We start from the raw sequence: 21,660 nt of genomic DNA on the forward strand, positions 1-21,660 counted from the left end.
CCCCCCAAAACCCCCCAAACCCTTTTGTACTGCCATATAAGTGGCACCTGCAGTCATAAGGGCTATTGGGGTGGTAGATAGGTGGGTCTAGTAGGTTCTGGGGGGTGTTTTGGGGGGCTCACCATGACCTATAAGGGAGTTGTGGTGAGATGTTTATGTGGCATCCTTTTTGTGAAGTTCACAGCAAGTGCCTTGTAAGGTACCCCACTATGGTGCCATGTCTGGGTGTCCAGTCCCTCACTCTGGCCCCTCCCACACCCAAAAGTTCTTTTTCTAGGCATTTTTGAGTTGGACAAATTTTTGGTCGAAAGTGGGGTATAAAGATGGACGACTTAGCTGTCTGGACGATCAGACAGTTGGACGTACAGTTAGACGATTTTCGGAAAAAAAAATATGTTGGATGTATTTTTCGAAAATGGACCTTTTCCCATGTCCAACTTTGGGCAACTAGCGATTTAGGCCCAAAACAGACTTAGATGTTTCTTTTGATTATGCCCCTCTACGTGTTATGCTGAAGGTGAGTCCAAATGGCATCCAAATGGATTTTTAAGAAAAGACCACCAAATGTCTCTAAAAATGATTCAGCCAAATTACTGTGAAGTACTCAGAACCTTAATGATAGAGAAAACATAACCGGGACATGCTCCTATATGCGCCTTAGTCTTTATAGCACTTTATAGTACTGTTGTGCTACTTTACTAAAACAAATTTTCATTATTTGATGAACTCATTAAAAGCAGCAGTTATCTTGAATTTGTTAATACATGGGTTCTGATGCATTTCACCAGAATGGCTTCCTCAGAGAACCCAACATGATTTTTTTCTGAGTTGTTTTGATCTCCCTACAAAAACATAAAAAATGTGCATTAAGTCGCAGTACCTTAAATCCACTTATTTCAAAAACATTTTGATGCTACTGAAGGTTACCTCATGTGCTTGTAATCATTCTTCCTCAATGCCTTTAATCTATGAGCTCAACACCCCCTTTGTTTAAACCTCATTGACCATTCTATGATTCATTCCCCCTGTGTACAGGGAGTGGGGAAAGAGAGAGAGATCCAGGGTGCATCTCTCCCTCCTACTGTTACATCCAACATTTCTCATCCCCTGGATCACGTGCAGCATTTTTAACCACTGCCCATCAGCCCCATGCCCGACATTTCTCCTTCTATCACCCATCTCCATCACCATGCCACACCTCTCCCTCCATCCATTCCTTCCCTTTGCATCACCTTCAATCTGTCCTTCTGTTCCCTCTTCACCGCCATATCCAACATTTCTTCCTCTCATCTCCCTCGGCCTAAAGAAAGGGACCACATAACCCCCTACTACCAAAAACTCCACTGGTTGCCCCTGGAGGCAAGAGTATTGTTCAAATTTGCCTGTCTCTGTTTCAAATCCATTCTCGGTTTAGCCCCTCTGTACCTGGTCTCCCACTTCAAACTAGACTGTTCCACCAGGCCTACACGCAGAATACGCATGTTCAGCCACCCTACAATAAAAACCTGCCGATACAAAAGATTCCTTGACAGAACGCTTGCCTTCCAAGCAAGTCTACAGAACGACTGGCTAAGCAGCACCATCATGCACTCCTCATCCTACCTCAACATCAGAAAACTAATTAAAACCAACCTGTTCAACCAATTTGTGACCAAGAATTCCTAAAGTCTTCACTGCTTATCCCACACTTATTACCTACCTTCTTTGTAAATCACCTCGATCTACTTCCTATTGACCAAGAAGTCCCAAAGCTTTCACTGCTTACCCCACACTGAACGACCTGCTCTTCCTATTGTAAATCACCTCGACTTACTCTTATTGTAAACCCCCCCTACAATGTTACCTGACTCTGTACAAACATTCATGTACTCAAAGACTTCATTGGGTTTTTTCGCTGTTTGTCCAGCTCTTCTTTATTGTAAACTGCCTCGAACTACCTTGGCTTTGGTGGTATATAAACAATAAATTATTATTATTATTATCCTTCTCTTCCCCACAGCTCTCTCTCCCTCTTCCCCTCCCCCCCTCTCTCTCCTTCTTTCCTCTCCCCTTCTCTCCTTAACCCTCCCCCCTCTCTCTCATCCCTATTCCCTTCCCCCTCTCTCTCTTTCTTCCCCTCCCCCTTTCTCTCTCTCCCCTTCTTCCTTCCCTTCTCTCTCCCCCTCTTCCCTTCTCTCTCTCTACCTCCCCCTTCTCTCTCTCTTCCCCCCTTGTGTCCCAAGTTAGTGCCCCTTCCTCCCTCCCTGCCTTCCAGCCTTTGTACCAAATTTGTGCTCCTCCCATGTCCCAACGCTCCTTCCCTCCCTTTGTCCCATGTTCATGCCCCCTCCCTTACTTGCTCTCTTCAGGACCACCCAGCTGGGCTGCTCCTTCCTTCCTTCAGCCACACTTATTCTTTGCAGGGTTGCAGGCAGCAGCTCTTGCATGCTGCACAAAATTCAGTTAAAACAAAACCTTTAGTGCCAAACTGAATGTTTTGACCATTTATTTATCTTTATCAATGGGTGTTGCCATTAACTCCCCCTTTTATCAACCCTAACTCAACTTGATAAAAGGGGGAGGGGCAAATGAATACCTTCACAGAAATTTTTTAAAGAATATTTCTCTAAGTTAATACTCAAAGTTGGGATTTTGAAAAACAGCTTCTGTTTTAAAATGTAATCCTTTTTTTATTTGTTGTATGTAACCCTGGTTCTTGCAAATTAGTCACTTGGATAACAGTCTCATTCCTGGCAGAGCATATCCAGGCCAGGCCACACAAAGTCAATTACAGTTCAGTGCCTAGGCCAGGGAAGGAACTTTCTCTGATAGGCCAAAGTGTTGGTTTCCCCCTATCCCCACCCCTTTGTTGTTTTTTTTTCCCTCTTCTAAGCTCTTTCTCCCATTATGGAAAAATGAGTCACATTAGGCATAACACATGGGAGTCAAAGTTGACACTTCACTAAACAATTAACTCAAGGATTGGATGTGTAATTAAAACAAAAACAACTTGAGAGTTCCATAAGGTTAAATATAAACAATTCTCAAAAATAATGTAATCCCTTGTTTTGCTTCTCCATTCGTAGGGAAACAAAAAGCAGTTTAAAACCCTGTAACAGTAGCATCTCTGCCTAGTACCAAACAAAGTGGATGAATAATTCGGTTCTATCACAGGGCCCCACCACCTTTTCCCTTCTTGGACTCTCAAGGGGATCAGAACACTATCTGTCCTGCTGGTCTCACTTGGCTTCATATACTGCTCTCTCTCCCCCTGGGGTGTCCTTTTACCTCCTGGGCAGTCTACTTGCACTCATGTCATCTCACCTCCCCTGCCATGAGGTGCACAGCTTCTGTCACTACCCTGTTCTGCAGCAGAAGCACCTTTTGTGTACTCTCTTTCCACCTTAGGCTTGTGTTATGCCTAACTGACCATTTATTTTTTTCATCAAAAGGGGACATCTATTAATTGTCAGTCCTGCCCTAGCTCCGCCCCAATCCGGCCCCCAATTTCTTCCATTCATTTTTCATGTACACATAATATCTTATTAATTCATAATGGTAACTATAAAATTTAAAAAAATTACAAAGCACACTATACGCAGAGAAAATGTTAATTATCATTTATATTTGGGGAGGGGGGGTTCAAAGATGTCAAGGCAGATGACTTTAAAATATGCAATGTCACCTTAGTAACTATAGAAAAATAGACATATATAGTGCAAAATATAGACAGCAGATATAAATTCTCAAAACTGACACATTTTGATCATTAAATTGAAAATAAAATCATTTTTCTTACCTTTGCTGTCTAGTGATTTCATGAGTCTCTGGTTGCGTTTCCTTCTGACTGTGCATCATTTCTTTCATTTCTTTCTTTCTTTCTTTCTTTCTGCACTCAGGCCCAACAATTGTTCCTTTCTATTCCCTCCCTCCTTCCTTCCCATGTCCTTAGTGCCCCCAGTGCCTCCTTCCCATGTCCTTAGTGCCCCCAGTGCCTCCTTCCCATGTTCTTAGTGCCCCAGTGCCTCCTTCCCATGTCCTTAGTGCCCCTTTCTATGTCCTTAGTGCCCCCAGTGCCTCCTTCCCATGTCCCCCTTACTGCCTTCCAGACTTTGTCCCCTCCCCACCCCCGAAGCCAGCCTGCCTACCTGTCGACCTCCCTCCCTCCCTGCTGCGCCAAAGCCAGCCTGTTTGCCTGCTTACCTCCTTCCCTCCCTGCCGTGGAAAAAAAAAATCTTCCCTCCTTCCTTTCCCCCGGTCCACCACCGCTGCTTTCTTACCTCCCTGCTGCTGCTAATCGCCGACAAGAAGTCTTCTTTCCGACGTCAATTCTGACATCGGAGAGGACGTTGTAGGGGAGCCAGGCAGCGATTGGCTGGCCCAGAATGTCCTCTCCGATGTCAGAATTGATGTTGGAAAAAAGACTTCTTGTCGGCGATTAGCAGCAGTAGCAGGGAGGTAAGACAGCAGCAGGGGGAAAGGAAAGCTTTTTTTTTTCTTTTGCGCGGGAGGGAGGGGGCAGAAAGCGATCGCCTGTCCCATTGTCCCCGCGCACAGCTTCGGGTGGTGGGGATTTCCTAGGGGGTTACATGTATTTATTGCAAATTTTTAATATATCCAAGAAGAAAATCTTGTTAGAAAACCAGCGGAGATTGATATGGTATATTTCAAGAAAACAGAATGGCAAGAGGAAGAATTCCCCAAAAAATAAATAAATCTTCTACTGCTTACTCAGTTCACAATTTGAATTTAGTCCTTTTTTAACACTGAAGTACAGAAATTTGAGGCTTGTCTTCTGATTCTCCCTGATCCTCCTATGTTTTTTCCAAGATACGAGTGTGGCCCCTGATGTGAAAGAACCAAGGGTGTGGTGTGACTTTTATGTATTCCTGAGTTCATGTAAGCACCCATACAGGCCTGTTTACTAAGCAGTTTCCTCAGACACACACAACTTTTGTTTTTCTTGGTAATACAAAGACTGGTGGTTAGTGAGGAAATGGTCACAAAATATATCACATAGCCTTGTATATTATTGGTTCATTCACTTTCTGGTGACATTTATGAATCAATAGGTTCTGACTGGGAGGGGGAAGAGATTGAATGAATGACTAGAAATATATTTCAGAAAAAGTCTTAATAGACACAAAATATTGTTTTCATGTTTGCAGGCTGTTTTGAAAACTGCACTGTGCATAGTTCTCATATACATAAAATGTTCTATATATTGATTTTATTTTTTCTGTTTTTCTTTAAGTTATGTATGGTGTGTACTCTGTGTGCTGCACTATGGGTAAGAAATACTGATTCCTACATTTTAAGGTTTTTGATAGGTATATTTCCATCTGTAGAATGACTTCCATATCCAGATTGTCAGCTGCCTTTTTGAAATATGTTTTGTTTTTGCTTTTTACTTTATATTTTTGAAAATACTAGCAGTAAAAAAAAAAATTAGCAAATATCTCCAAAACAGTCAAATAGTACCATAAATCATAGATGGACAAATGGATTGCAAGCACAAAACAGACTTGTGAAATATCAACACCAAAGGTAGTTTTAATGACCTCAAAAGTTCTCAGCACCCTTATTATATAATGTTAATTTCTTTTACAAAGCAAACAAAAATCTCTTTAGTAGTAATCTATTTCCCAGAATCTACCCTCTCCTTTTACTAGCTTTTAAAAGATATTTTATGGTCTGTGTTTTCTTTGGACCCTATCTTTCTTTCCTTTACCTGGAGTCTTTTGTTTCACAGTCCCTTCAAGTTTTTAGAACTTTTGAGCTAGTGCCAAGGGATCTGCTCTTGTATTTGCCTTTTGATCTTTTATTCTTGGCTTGCTTATAATTTTCTGCTTTGAGGAAAGCTGCTAAGATGTTCACTCTTGGTTAATATATGTAAGACGCTAAAAGGATCGGCGGCAAAGATTAAGAGTTCTCTCAGGGTTTCTGCAGCTGGCATTGTGCTTGTTGCAGGTTTCTTTGGTACAAACTTAGATTGTAAGTCCTCCAGGGACAATAAAATATTTATTGTAACTTGTCTTACGCTACTACTGGAAAAAATGTGAGTTGCATCTCAGGGAAAATTAGTTCCTCTTCTCAAGATACTGGTAGTCTTCTCCTTAGAAGCTGAGCAGCATAGCTCTTCTGGGCCCTTCTGGATCTCATTTTGCATGTCAGAATATTGAATATATGTGTAGCTGCAGGCATTTGCTTCAGTTAAACCCTGGCCATTTTTGTCTTTGTACCTGAGACTATCTGCAGACTCCTTCTCTTTCGGGATCATTGGAAAATACCTCCTTTCTCTTTTCCTTTCCTTAATGCAGTACCATGCTGTGAAGTGCAGTGGCCTAAACAACACTTGTTACTCCACTCAATGGTTGAGTTAACCCAAGACAGAAAACTGCCTTTTGTTATTCTGTCCATTTTTTTCTATCAGTACCTCACAAGTAATGACAGTTCTCCCAAGTTCTCTGGAAAGTAATGGGTAGCATAGTACAATAAACTAGTGGAGCCACTAGAGGTCTCCACTTACTCAATTGATAAAACATCAAAAGACTCTACTTTTGACATTTTTTCTGGGTCCTTTTTGGGGAATAAAGGTTATTTAAAATAAATGTTAGTACCATTGGAGACCAAGAGGGAGGGAGGGAGTGTGGAATATAGGGGCCGTTTTCTAAGGTGCGCTAATGGGTTTAGTGTGGCCTTTAAGTGGGTATTTCTTACACACCAAGTCTATTTATGCAAAGCCTTAAAAAATCCTTTGAGAGTCGGAGCATTTATCACACTGGCTCATGCTAACGTAGCTTAATAAAAGGGGATGGGGGGGGGGGGGGGTTAAGCAACTAACACAGCTTAGTAAAAGGGCCCTGTAACTTGAAATATAAAAATGTTATTTCTTGTTTCATCCTGGCTACTTTTTTGACTTGTCTTGGAGATTAATCAGAGAGTAGTTTGTTAATGGGAGTTCACCCATTGGACATTTAGGAGGAAATTCTATAAGAGGCACCTTAAATAGATTCCTAACTTAATTAGTAAATTGACTTCAATTATCAACTTTAACAAGCTCATAATTGGGGAAAAAAAATTTGCGAAATAGGCACCTTTCCTGTTAGGCACAATTCTACAAAAGATAGGCACCTAGCAGCACCTGATACCAAAGTAGGCATGCTTAGGGGTGGAAAAAGACTTAAGCGCCTCTATGTGCAATTCTCTAAAGGACTTAGGCATCTATTATGTAGGCCTTTAAAACCCTGGCCTATGTTACAGACGCCTAAGTTTTAAGTTAGGTATCACTAAGCATGATTCTGTAATAGGCGCCTATCTTTTTTAGGCTCCAATTCAGAATCTGGCCCTTAGTGGGTTATTTGGGTGGGAAACTTGCTAGTCAATCAGAAATTACCTTTTTTTATATTTATTTTTAAAATTTTCTTTACCAGTTGATTTTTTTTTCTCCAGCTAACATAGAAGCATAAAAATGAAGGCAGATGAAGACAATATGGCCTATTCAGTTTGCCCATCCATACCATCTGCTCTTCCTCTTTTCCATTAGAAATCCTGTGTACTTGTCCCATGCTTTCTTGAATTCAAATTCTGTCTAAAAATTGAAATAATTGACTGCCTTTATTTTGGGATTATTTCAGTGGGGAAAGAAAGCCTTGGCCGTCATATTCTGCATATTTCAGTTCATAGCAATGACATGGTAAGTCCTGAAAGCACGTTTAACATAATTGTGAAATGTCTTGGGATATTGGGTGTGATATATCATTCCTACTTAGCTAGGAATGACATGAGTGGCTTTGCGTTGTTTATTCTAGTGATTTATGCCTTTTCAGAAGCCATGTAAAATAGGAGGAAATCTGTTTGGTCCAAGATCTTAATATAATAATACTGTCATCTATTTTGGAGGGAATGTTCACTTCTGTGGCATGGGATAGGGTGGAGAAATGAGGAGAGAATGACAAAGAATGCAACCCTTCACACAGTAACAGCACTGAGAGGCTAGCCATAGGGCGCACACGTGCTGGGTTCCAATGTCTTTGAGGGAGCCACTGGTAGGCTTTAAAGATCAGAGGACTCCGTTCCATATAATAGAGAGAAAATTCACAGAATTTAAGGAACCTCATAGATTTACCCCCCTCTAGAGCTGGTCTGTGAAATACATTAAAACATTCAAGAGACACAATCCCTGCTCAGTAGAGCTTACAATCTAATCAAGCAGACAAACAGGACAAATAGGGAGTTTCTGAGGCATGGGTATTTTACAAGCAAGTGGGGATTAAGAGTTAAAAGCAACCTCAAAAATGTGCGCTTTTAGCCTGGATTTGAATACTGCTAGGGATGGAGCTTGATGTGTTGTCTCAGGCAGTCTGTTCCAAGTGTATGGTGCAGCAAGAGAGAAGGAACGTAGTCTAGAGTTGGCAGTGGAGGAAAAAGGTACAGATAACAGAGACTTGATTGATGAATGATGTTCCCGGGGAGGAGTATGTAGAGAGATAAGAGAGGAGAGATATTGAGGAGCTGCAGAATAAATGCACTTGTAAGTCAATAAGAGGAGTTTGAACTGTGTGCATAAATGGATAGGGAGCCAACAAAGTGACTTTAGGATAGTGGTCTCAAAATCGCAGCCCGCCAGATACTATTTTGAGGCCCTCGGTATGTTTATGGTAATCACAAAAGTAAAATAAAACAGTTTCTCGATCATATGTCTCTTTAGCTATAAATTATTATTATTAAGACTTAGCCAAAAGGAAAGATTTATAAACTATAAAGTTTTACCTCATGCAAAATTGTCATTTCTTTAATAAGACATTAACTATTTTTTCTGCGGCCCTCCAAGTACCTACAAATCCAAAATGTGGCCCTGCAAAGGGTTTGAGTTTGAGACCACTGCTTTAGGGTAATGTGAGCATAGCGACACTGGCAGAATTTTGAACAGAATGAAAGGGAGAGAGATGTTTACTTGGAAGACCTGTGAGATGCAAGTTGCAGTAGTCTAGACAAGAGGTGATAAGGGTATGGATAAGGGTTTTGGTAGTGTGCTCAGAAAGGAAAAGTCAGATTAAGAACATAAGAATTGCCGCTGATGGGTCAGACCAGTGGTCCATCGTGCCCAGCAGTCCGGTTTTGGCAGTCTGTTGGATTTGTGTAGAGAAAGAGAGAGAGAAGTTAGATAACCCTGAGGTTGTGAGCAGAAAAGACAGGGAGGATGAGAGTGTTATCCACTTAGATAGAGAGAGGAGGGGATAGGAAAGGTAGGTTTAGGTGGAAGGATAAATAGCTCAGTCTTGGCCATGTTCAGTTTTAAGTGGTGGTGGTGGTGGTACATCCAGGCAGCAATGTCAGTCAGGCAGGCTGAGATTCGGGCCTGGATTCCTGTAGAGAGGTAGATTTGGGTGTCATAAGCATAGAGGTGATATTGAAAACCATGGGAGGCGATAAGAGCACCAAGGGGAATGAGTATAGATGAGGTCTTAGGACAAAGCCATGGGGTACCCCAACTGATAGTGGGATAGCAATGGAGGAAAATCTACACTGCAAACACTAAAGGTGCAATATGAGAGATAAGAGAACCAAGAAAGAACAGAATCCTGAAATCCAAGTGAAGACAGTGTATCAAGGAGAAGGTAGTGGTCTACAAAAGTAGCAGATAGATCAAGAAGGATGAGAATAGAATAGAGGACTTTGGATCTGGCTAGGAATAGGTTATTGGAGACTTGGCAGTTTCTGTAGAGTACAGGGGGGTGAAAGCCTGATTGGAGTGGGTCAAGAATAGCTAGGGATGACAGAAAAGTCAAGGCAACAGCGATGAACAGCACATTTAAGTAACTTGGATAAAAAGGGGAGGATAGTTGGAAGGACAAGTAGGGTCTAGTGAAGGTTTTTTGAGGAGTGATGTAATTATGGCATGTTTGAAGACATCAGGGACAGTTGCAGTAGAAAGTGATAGACTGAGGATATGACAGATGGGACAGTAGGAGAGAGAATGTTATGTTAATCAGGTTTTCTATTCCACCTTTACCTATTCAGTTCAAGGTCGGATTACATTACAAGATGTTGGTTCAGTTACCCAGGAAGTTACAATGGACAGTTAACACAGACATTCAATAGGGTTGCTAGTATAGATAGATCAGTACAACTATTAATACAGTTAGGTCATAGTTCCAAGTAAGTCATCGGCTCATTGTTATGTCCTAGGGATTGCATAAAGCAGTTTAGAAATGGGCTTTTACAATTACCATTTCAGTTACTTCAGGATTGGCTCTCTATCTTGGTACAGAAATGCTGATCTGATCTGTCAGAGGAGCAAATAGTTAGTTTGGAGGAGGAAAGAAAATATAATTTCCTCTTCAATGATTTTAGGAAAGGAAGAAAAGATGGCAGGGACTTTTTAGAAACATAAGGTAAATGATATCGGTGTATGTAATTTTCTCCCACTTTAGCTGTGTAGCTTTTAGCAAGCTCAAATGAGAAATAAAGTATGAGAGAATCCCTTCTAGGAGCACATGTAATGTACATACACACATATATCCTTGTTTATTCTCCTGTGAGTTTATTCATGTGAGTGTAATATGGACGAATAGTTTCGTCTTTTAAAGCTTAATTATATTTTTGTTGTGGACTTCACAACAGGCTGCATAATGAAGATATGAGAATAAAGTTTTGAGTGTTAGAAATCTGATAAGCAATCAAATCAAATTTTTTTAAACTTGAAACTTGTTTTCTTTCTTTTTCAGGTATAGTTTGTCATACATTCCCTATGCAAGGTGAGTTTAACTACATTTTAATGTTAAATCAGTATTGTTTCTTAGATAACTATGCAGGAAATGTGACAGTCTCATCTCTTAAAATTTACTCAAAAGTAAAACAAATATCCTGAAACAAATTCAGCAGAAAAAAATGAATAAAAAAAATCTTGTCTAAACAAATACCTTATTATACAATTTTGCCTTCATTAGCACCCAGTTATTAAATATAGACAATGTATTTTCTCAAAATTATAAGTCGTATAACTTTTGTAGTGTTCTGAGCTTGCTATAGCTTCTCTAATTGTGAAGGATCTGGAAACATATAATCCTTCCCTTGATATTTCACCAAGACACTCTAGGAAATTTCAAGAAAGTCTGTAAATCATCTGGGACCTCAGAAATACTGTACTGTACCAACTGTTTCCTGAAGAAATTTATGAAAACTTTATCCCTATCTTTACTACAAAGGTAACCATTAAGGTGCCCTTGGATGTTTCCAGTATAGTGGTTAAATCTGTCACTAATACATCTTCAGTGACTCCCCCTGAAATATTTATTAAATTTTAAATACAAACAAAATAGTAAAAAAATCATTTCAAATACAAGAAGAAAACCAAAAGTTAGAGTTAATATATAATAAACATTATCACTAAAAACAAATTACCCAATTCCTCCCCTTTTTTCCCCATTTTAGAACTTTAATTACATATTAAATAATATGCGACTGCGAGTGTGTGGTGTTAATGTATCTAAATAAGGTTGCCAAATAGTAAAAAACTGTCTTCCCTGTCTAGTGTCCCATTCTGATAATTGCATACTTTCCATTGTTAAAATGTGTAACATTCTAGAACTCTATGTTGGTCTTAAAGGTCCAATCCAAAGATAAAATATGACTTTAAGATTGTTCTTTGAAGAAAGCCTTTTAGGCCTCTTGGAATAGGACGCTTAAGCTGGATATCAAATGTACTATAAACATATTGCTATAGAATGCTTAATGACCATATTTTAAATGCATTTAAATGTGATTAGTACTAATGGTTTCAGAAACATCGCTGGAACCATTGGAGCATTCAGTGCACAATAATGTACTTGCTAGTGTGGCATTAACTGCCTTTAATTCTGGCATTAGTTTTTGAACATCAACCCATGAGTGTGGGTGGGGGATGTCTTCTAAGGGGAGGGGATTAGTTTGTATATTCTGAATCTTTTCTTCAAAAGAGAAAGTACGCACAGGCCATAAAATTAAAATTAGTGCTTCTTTATTGTTTGTTTAAATGAGTGTCCCATGCTAGGTTTTTTTTTAGTTTTCCATTTGACGTTTCCTGCCGCTGTACCTGATCCCAGCTCTAACCATCCTTGTGGGTACCGGTAGAACATGTCGCATTTTCCAGGGGTGGGGTGGAAGCAAATTATGTGGACCTTTCAGGTGCATCTGCACAAGCATCTTTCCTGGACCTGCTTCACTACTTCTCAATTGCTTTTCTCAGTTGGTCTTATTTATCTCTAGGGGTTTTGAATAAGATACAAATGAAGACTCCCTCAGTCCACAGAAACAGAAAACCAGGTGCCTTGGCTGTAATCATTAACGGTCATATTTTTGTTTAAGAGGCGATAGGATGATTTACTACATTCAGACTCTGCATGACAACAATTGTAGTAAACATTTTTTTTCCGTTACTTGCATAAACATTGTTCTTGCCAGTGTCTCTTGCCTTTAGACTTGAAACGGGATCTTTTGTTCCAGTTGTTTAGGGAATAGATGTTGCAATAATAAATTGTACTGGACAAACAAATCAGTTGTGATGCTCTTGAAAGGAGCACTTTGTTCAGCATCACATTTCATTCTCACTAAGGCATCTACAAGGTTCTAGGGTATAAGCCAACTGATTTACAAAGCAGAAAGTTAACGTGTGTGTGTTTTCCCATGCAAATATTTTTCCTTTCAGCCGTGTTATGCTGCCAGGAGATGAGGTTTTGCTACAGGTTTGGAAAGTACCTTTGTAAATGTTTGTGTACTGTGGAAATAAAGTTTCTGCAGATACTTCAATTTTTTATAAATGACTTTCTAACAGAGTTGGCAGTGTGTAGAAGCATATAAATATAGATAAGACAAAGGACTCTGTGCAACCATAGCACTCTTTGCTAAGGTTCTAATTGTTTGATTCCTATATATGTCAGTAACACTGCTGTAGTGATAGCTCTTGATTTTCTTATTTTTCAAAATTCTGTGGCACATTTGCATAGTTGTGTATATTAAGTATATTTCTACTGCAATGTGTCTAATAGTCCTGAACACTAGGGTGATCCATCTGAACCCGCAAGTTGTTTGCAGAAGGATCTTGCACATCATTTAACTCCACCTCCTTCCCAGTGGGCTCACTTCTACTCTCTCAGTTTTTTCTTCTGCAAGCAAGTTGAGGAGTCTTTTTAATGTGCTCTGCAGTTTTTTATTTTTGTATTTTTAATTCATATCCAAGATTTGAGGCTTGGTACCCGGAGTTCCCTCTAGTTTGGGACCTCCTGAGGATGCAGACTCACAGGGCAGAAGCCTGCTGCTAGCAGGCTCAACCCTTGTGAATACCTGTCAAGCCAGCTTTCTTTAATATTTTTGGAGCTTGGGGTCCGTTCCCTATGTAGCTAGCTCGCATCCCTGAGTCATGGGAAACTTGAGCATAGGCTGTTTGGCTCTGTTCTGGCTCGCCAGGACTTAATTGTAGGCTGGTTGTGTGATCCTCTCCCCGTTGCAGCACAAGGAGTTGAGGGGGGTTAAGGCTCAGTCTGATATCGGTCCATCTGCCAGCCCGAAGACCACATTTTTGGGAAAAATTTGAGGCAAAGGTCTTCTACAGTTTTTCAGCTGCAGATCTGAGCTGAAGCAGGCAGGCATCGTATGGCACAGTAAGTAAGGTAGCCTATAGGGATAATTGGGGGAGGGGGGGTCTGAATTCTGGGGGTTTTGCAAGTTCCTGGGGCCAGGGATAGGGCCCCCCACCTCTAAAATACCCCTTTTGAGGTTTTTTGTCATGCCAAAGTCACTGCTACAGTGGACATCTTGAATTTCCTTTTTTTCTAAAGCCTCTATTTGCCTCAATCTGCTTCAATCTTTTTTCTTTTTAAATCCACAGGGATGGACACCTCAGGCCTTTCTACCCCAAGTTTGTGCTGGCAGCAACAACAACCCCCAGATGGTCTTAACTGGAGTGAATTATGTGCCAGATGCTCTATATGACATGATCAGAGTCATGAGCAAGGTTTCTGCCTATTCTTTTGCCGCCCACAAAATGCTCTGGATCAGACAGTGGGCAGATTTTGTTTCTAATTCTACGCTGAGCAGGCTTCCCTTTCAGAGTCAGATGCTTTTTAGAAAGGGTTTGGATGACCTGATGACTAGTTGCCCTAAAGGGTTTGGATGACTGTTGCCTTAAAGCCTTACCGGACAACAGAACCTGAGCCTCAAGAAGCTCAGGGTGCGTGAATTTCCAAGACTTTCGAAGATTACAGCCATACTAGGGAGGCCAGGTGACCCAAAGTTCTTTTCAGGGGTCAAGACAGAGACTTGGTAGTGGCAGAAGGTAGCAGGCCTCTGGTTCTCGCTCCTCTCCAGCCACCAGATAAGCTCATTGATGCCAGGTCAGTGGCTGGGCCTCCCCAGATAGGGGGAAGGTTATTGGTTTGCTGGAGAATCTGGGCACAGATAGGCACAGATCGCTGGGTCCTGGAGGCCATTTGAGAGGGTTACAAGATCAAATTCTGTTTCCCACTGCTGGACCTTTTTGTAGATTCCCCAGTCATTTGGCCAGAAAGAGCCCTCAGGGTCCATTTAATGGTAAAGAGACTTCTGGATATTTGTGCTATAGAACCCGTCCCAGAAGAAGACTCAGGCTCAGGCAGATACTTCCATATACTTCATAGTGCTCAAGAAAGGCTCAGAAAATTGGAGACTAATTCTGGATCTCAAGTCTGTCAGGGCAGCGCTAAAAATGGCTTGGTTCTGCATGGAGACCGTCTACTCCGTCATTGCAGCAATAGCGTGAGGGGAATTTCTGACCTCACTAGATTTGATGGAAGCCTATCTTCACATTCCCATTTTTCTGGCTTACAGGTACTTAAGGTTCCACATTCTGGAACAGCATTTCCAGTTCTCAGCCATACCTTTTGGTCGGCAAAGGCGCCATGCACCTTTACCAAAGTGATGGTGGTAGTAACAGCACATCTCCGCAAGACAGGGATCCAAGTGCACCCATATTTGGATGATTGGCTGATCAAAGCTCCATCCAGAGAAGAAGGTGAGCAAGCAGTAAAGCAGGTGGTGTGGCTGATGCAGGACTTGGGATGGATAGTCAATTTCAAGAAGAGTCATTTGGAACCCACCCAACAGTTGAAGTATCTGGGAGTTTGATTCAACACAGCAGCGAGCCATGCTTTTCTTCCAAAGTCATGCAGACAGAAGCTCACGAATCAGGTATCGGAGCTCTTATTAAGGCCAGCTCCGACAACATGGCAATACCTCCTGGTTCTGGAGTCAATGGCAGCAACCATAGAGGTGGTGCCCTGAGCAAAGGCACATTTGAGGCCCCTTCAGGGCTCTCTCCTATCCTGATGGTATTCTCAGTCGCATATGCTTCAGATGGAAGTGCAGCGCAGCCTGAGGTGGTGGCAGCAGGCAGTTTCTATCTTGAAGGGCATGCTGCTTCACATATCTTCTTGTTTGATCTGATGACAGATGACAGCCTTTACAGTTGGGGAGATCATTGCAACAGGTGCTTGATCTAGGGCCATTGGTCCCTGTTTCAGAGAAAGTGATCTATAAATAAATTCCTTGGAACTTTGAACTATTCACCTGAAGTTGCAGACCTGGTCACTGGAAGGCAAGGCAGTCGGGGTCTTCTTGGACAATTCATCAGCCAGTAACTTAACATTTGTCAAACAGCAAGAAGCACCCCATTAAGTCTAGAAGCTCAACTTCTGCTCCAGTGGGCAGAAGCTCATTTGCAGGCATGTAGCGGGAATGGAGAATATTCAGGCCGACTGTCTCAGCCAGCAGACGCTGGACCCAGGGGAATGATCACTTTTTCCACAAGTGTTCAACTGCATTGTTCAGAGGTGGGCCTCCTGCTGATGGATGTGATGGCTTCGGCAGTAAACGCAAAAGTGGAGTATTTTCACAGCCGAAGATGGAAGCCCAGAGGTGTTGGGAGATAGGGTTCTTGTATGTCTTCCCCTTTGGCCCATGCTAGGTTGAGTCATTCACAGAACTGGGGTTTGTAGGTGGCGCCAGATTGGATTTTCAGGCTATAGTATGCAGACCCAGTTCATCTACAGAGAGAAGGCGGCTTCGGACTTTCAATCCAGGTAGATCATCTAACTCAGGGTCTGGTGCCTGTAGAGAATCCGGAACACTTTGGTCTTACGGTATGGCTCTTGAGTGGGCTGCCCTAACAAGCAAGGGATACTTGGAGTTATTCCCACTCTGCTTTGATCGAAGATGCCTCTGACTGTTGCAGCCTATGTTAAGGCCTAGAAGACATTTTAGCACTGGTATGCTAAGGACAATGTAGAGCCCTTACAAGCCCCAATCATGACAATCCTGGCATTTTTGCAAGAGGGAGTTGTCGATAGGATCTCTGAAATTACAGATTTCAGGCCTTTCATATCTCCGAGCCCGGGGAGAAAAGATTTCTCTGGCTTCGTATCTGGATGTGTCAAAATTCTTTTAAAGGGGCTCTCCTGTTGCATCCTCCAGTGCAGCTTCATCTTGCAGGGACTCAGCAAAGCTCCATAAGAGCCCTTACAGGAGGCTTCACTAATAGATCTTATGATTAAGACAGTGTTCTTGGTGGCGATTGCAACTACAAGAAGAGTCTTTGAATTATAAGCTCTCTCTTGCAGGGAGCTGTTCCTAAGCTGGTGTTTAACTTTTTGGCTGTTTGGTGAACTTCTAATGGAGAATATTGTGGCTGTTGGAAGCTTTTTGAGAATCCCTGAAGAAACCAAATGTGTTGATGAAACAAGTGCTTGTTGGAGGCTTTGGCTCTGCTGTGGACTTGATTGGACTTGACTGTATGCTGTGGGAGTTCTTGCCTGCCACTGAAAAAAGAAGTACCGGTAGTAGCAATTCATACTGGTAGAGTTCCTTCAGTTCTGTCCTCTGGTGCCAGAGCTAAGTATTTTGCTTCCTTGTTCAGCAATGTTGCATTTAGAACTTTATATTTCATATATTTATTCATAAAAAGTTTAAAAAGTTCTTAAAAATATATACTGTGCACAGTAGTGGGGTTTTCCCTTTCAGATCTTTATATATACTGTGCACAGTAGTGGGGTTTTCCCTTTCAGATCTTTTTACATTGTATTGCGGGTGTGTTTTTTGCCTATGATAAGAAAAGAATGCCCGCTGTGAATCATCAATGATTGCTGCATATTTAAAAAATGTTTTTGAGGCTTTTTCTCCACCTGTTTTTGAATTTCAATGTTGGATCTTAGAGAGGTAGCCCACTGCTGGCGATTGACATTTTTTGGAATCGTTTGGGTTTTTACTGTTGCTACTCTTTTTTTGATCTTGAGAGTTGTTTAAATAACCTACATAATATAAATGTGCATGGGTCAAGTCTCTTTAATTTGAATGGAAACTCTGCAATGAGAGGGCATAGAATGAAGTTAAGAGGTAATAGGCTCCAGAGTAATCTGAGAAAATACTTTTTTACAGAAAGGGTGGTAGATGCGTGGAACAGCCTCCCGGAAGAGGTGGTGGAAACAGAGACACTGTCTGAATTCAATAGGGCTAGGCATGTGGGATCTCTCAGAGAGAGAAAGATAATGGCTACTGTGGATTGTCAGACTAATTGGGCCATTTGGCCTTTATCTGCCATCATGTTTCTATCTTGACCATTTGACCCTGATTTTAAGGCCTAATTAAGACTTGAAAGTATGATATAGTAAGTCAGTCAGTAAATTTCGTTATGCTTAGTTTTGGGGTGCTTGCCTTTTGCGTGCAGTCTAAATGTTTAGGTGGCCATATGAACCTAATGTGCACTCATAAATGCACAGCTGTAGTACAGGCAGTCTCCGAGTTAAGAACGAGTTATGTTTTTAAAGATGTTCTTAAGTCAAATTTGTATGTAACTCAGAACTTGTAGATTTTAAGATTCTTGTTGCTTAATTCTACTCCCAGCTGACAAAAGGACCAACTGTCCCTATCAGTGTTCCCTCTAAGGTACGGCATGCACAACCACACACTGTTCTTAATGTGGCCATGAATCATTCCTGAATCTGCTACAGGAGAAGTAAGTGTATGCGTCTATGCCACCCGAAATACTGCTCAGTGAAATCAAATGAAGCCGCAACTGCGTTCTTAAGTACGATTCATACTTAAATTGGGTGTCTGTAACTCGGGGACTGCCTGTACTGAGTTAGTTCATCATCCACAGATTTGACTCTTGTTTCTACTTATTGCTAGAGGAAGCAAGGATGCTTCTGTAGTACTTATTGATTCAATTGTTGATAGAAAAGCATTAAGATTTTATTATAGTTACTAACTTTCTTTTCTTTTTTAACCACCTTCCTTCCCTAAAGGGATGCTGTAATGAAGTGCTGCACTTCCTGCCTTGGTTAAGAAGCCCCTGATGGAGATCACTGTGACGGCGAGGGACAAAATATACATTTTTATTTTCCCAAAATGTTTGCTCAGGAAAGGCTATTATAATTTCTAAGCAAGGAGATCACTGGGTGACTGCTTTTTATATTCTGTTCAAGGTGAAATATGAACAGATTTTACAAATAACTTTTTTTTTTTTTTTTTTAAGATCTCTGAATTCCAGCACTGGTGCAGTGTGTGTTTCCAAAGACCAAGATTTACTTTTTATTATTGTGCTGGTTAGAAGTAAAGTTTGGAGCATATTCTTAAATAGCACTACATGGGCTGCTCTGGATGTTTGCACTTGTATGATGTGGGGAGAGATTGCCATGAATGGGTTTGAAAGGACCACGCTTTGAATGCTTAGAAAATATTGCTAAAGATAGCCTTCTGAAGACGTGCTTTATTATAATATTAGGGGGCAGTGGGTTGACTGCACTGGACATGAGTGAAATTTCACAGGACTTATGTAACATTGGACAAAGGCAGACATTATTATATGTAAAATATACAAATCATTGTCATTCTAAAATAAATTCTACAATTATACAGTTGGTATACTGTTCTGTTGCAACTTGGGGAAAGATTGCTTATTGTATATATGAAAATGATAGATTACGTATTGAAAGCTGGTTGAAAAGATGGTCATACTTCCTGCACTTAGTACTTTTCTACATATGAAGGATGGGATCTAGACTGTTATCTCCTTGAGCCAATAATCTTTCAGTACTGAGGCAAACAGAGCTGAACCTAGTTCAGATGTAGCCTTCTACTGTGCCAGTGTTTTGAGGCTCTTCTAGCAATCTAGTCCTGCTTCTTAACTTGTTCTTATCCCTTAACACCATCGGTTAGTGTACCATTTGTAAATATAAGACCACAGTGCAGCATTTAACAAATTCAGTATCTTAATAATAAATTTCTTAAAAAACCCACGGCAGTTGTATTCTTAAGGTATTGCCAAACTAAGACCCAACTCTGGAATGTAATACCAAATATAGTGATGGTATAGAAAATATACAGGGCTCCTTTTACAAAGCCTCAGTGATTCCCGTGCAGCGAATCTTGGCGCAACTCATTCAGTTCCTATGAGCTGTCTCGCATTTGCCACACCGGGATTCACTACCACAGCTTTTTAAAAGGAGCCCAAAATTACCAGCAGACTGATCCCTCTGTTGACTTGCAAGAGTTCTGAGAGGAAACAAAGATTTGGTAATATTTTTTTATTCTATCCAGACACAGCTCTATGCTACTGGTATTTTTTCCCCAGAGCTCTGGCTAACCCTTTATCATTTTGGAGAAAAAGTTGTTTTTCAAATAAAATTAACCATAAGCCCAGGTCTTCTTTTGATATTGCATCATTCCTTCTCCATTGCCACATGTCGATTTATGGTGGCATGGCAAGATAAGACTGTGCCTTTTCTACCCTAAGCAAGAATGCCCCTGTGGTTTTGGATCTGCAGGCCAGAACAAGAGCTATTGTAACCCAACTGGCAAATCTGCCCTTTAGCGTAGGATAGAGTAAATGTCAGTCATCATTCAGAAACCAGAGAAAGACCACACAAGAAAAGAGGAAACATCAGCTAAACAACCTTTTATTTAGCACAGTTATCCAGCCCAGAAAAAAACAAACCCAAGAAAACAGGCAGTCCCTCTCACCATATTATGACATTTCTCTTGTATATATGGCAAACAAAACAGAACTGCAGATCTGTACAAGACGTAGGCAAAATTTATTGTGACAAAATAATTATATGCAAACCCTTTTACCGATCAAGGGACCCGACACGGTCCGTGTTTCGGACAAACCTTCGTCAGGGGTCCATGGTAAAAAAGGGGAATAACAAAAAAATGTCACAAAAAATTGTGTAGAGTAGCAGCAAAGTATAAGCGACGTCAAAATTCGCCACTGCAATGAGCCGTCGCAGAAAAAGTATATATGGTCAGTGTTTTGAAACCAAGACATAAAAAGACTGCAGGCAACGTTTTTTTTGTGGTTTTTTTTTTACAATAAACAATTTGTTGCGCACAAATTGACCAACTAATGTTTTGAAAGCCATTGCAAATTTCTGAACAAACTTGTATTGCTAAACTGAGTACCTATTGATTGTATCATATTTTTAAAAAAATATATTTAATTTGTGAACTGCTTTAGGGCCCCCATTTTGTGCAATAAGATGATATATATTCTTTGGGCGGTGGGGGAATCTCCCAGCCTGTAATATTGACCTGCAACAACTACAACTCCATTCTGGTTTCAGTTATTTTTGCTGGTCTCACCCAGGTAGCTGGATGAGCAGAAGCTCAGAACTTGTATCCTTGGATTCTCTACCTGATCATAGCAGATTTATTGGAGAATACAGCTTGTACAAGGGTAATACAGATGTGATACCACCATAGTAGAGTATGAAAGGAGGAGCAAGAGCTTTCAGGAAAGATTGATAACAGACTAGAGAGAAAGCAGGAAGAAATACTTTAGAAACAGTAAGTTCTTTAATATTTCTTACAGTAAGAATATTTTTGTTTTAAACGATCTATGTTTTATTTTTAGTTTTATATTTCATTTATGCATGTATATTTGTGCCCTGCCTAGAACTGTAGGTTGTGTAGCTTATAAATGTTTAAATAAATAAATAAACAGCTCTTTTAAATTTAATCTCCTTGTGAACTCAGTATGAGCTAGATGGACTAAAGTTAGTGATCGTCACCAAACCTGATTTCACAGCTTTAGCGATGATCACTTTTACCAACCCGATGCACAAAATGGCCCATTGTGTGTTTTTCTCCTCGATTGGCCATTTTCTGATCCTGCCATGCAAATTAGTTAAAAACCCCATGCAAAGTAGCCAAGCGATCGATGCACTAAGATCGTTTGGCTATTCCCCTCCCACTGGGGTTTTAGCGATCGGTAAAATCGACTGGTCTAGGCCTATCGGGAAATGTCTTACTGACAAGTCTGCCTGGTTTTGGGGGGAGGGGATCATTTTTTTCAATTGCACAGATATTCTGCGTGGGTTACACATTAGAGAATGACACGGTGACAAAATTCATCACCGTTCCCGTCCCCGTGGATAACCGCGGGAAACCATCTTCATGTCATTCTTTAAGGAGAGAGGGAAGAATCAGAGTATAATTGGGCACAACCACTGACCTGCAAGCTTTGCTTTGAAGAATGCTGGTGTAGAAGGACTGAGGTTGAAATAGACACTAGAAAATGACATGGGATTATTTCCCGCGGTTATCTGCAGGGACGGGAACGGTGATGAATTTTGTCACCGTGTCATTCTCTATTACACATGCAAAATATCTGTC

General features: G+C 40.9%; 1 protein-coding gene across 2 annotated transcripts in view; it reads left to right on the forward strand.

Moving 5' to 3' along the window:
* The window catches only part of SFT2D1 (SFT2 domain containing 1), an 87,055-nt gene extending 66,051 nt beyond the window's left edge, over positions 1 to 21,004 (forward strand). Inside the window, exons 5-9 of one of the 2 annotated variants that reach the window (XM_033937294.1) lie at positions 5,234 to 5,269; positions 7,617 to 7,675; positions 10,710 to 10,739; positions 12,229 to 12,285; positions 18,291 to 18,406. In XM_033937294.1, coding sequence (XP_033793185.1) covers positions 5,234 to 5,269; positions 7,617 to 7,675; positions 10,710 to 10,739; positions 12,229 to 12,241 — 138 coding nt within the window. In that variant the 3' untranslated portion in view covers positions 12,242 to 12,285; positions 18,291 to 18,406. Of the gene's footprint in view, positions 1 to 5,233; positions 5,270 to 7,616; positions 7,676 to 10,709; positions 10,740 to 12,228; positions 12,286 to 18,290 lie in introns of both variants that reach the window. The other variant, XM_033937293.1, reaches the window with a different exon arrangement.
* The last annotated feature ends 656 nt before the right edge of the window (positions 21,005 to 21,660 follow it).

Source organism: Geotrypetes seraphini, chromosome 3, assembly GCF_902459505.1.
Source record: "Geotrypetes seraphini chromosome 3, aGeoSer1.1, whole genome shotgun sequence".
Lineage (NCBI taxonomy): Eukaryota > Metazoa > Chordata > Amphibia > Gymnophiona > Dermophiidae > Geotrypetes > Geotrypetes seraphini.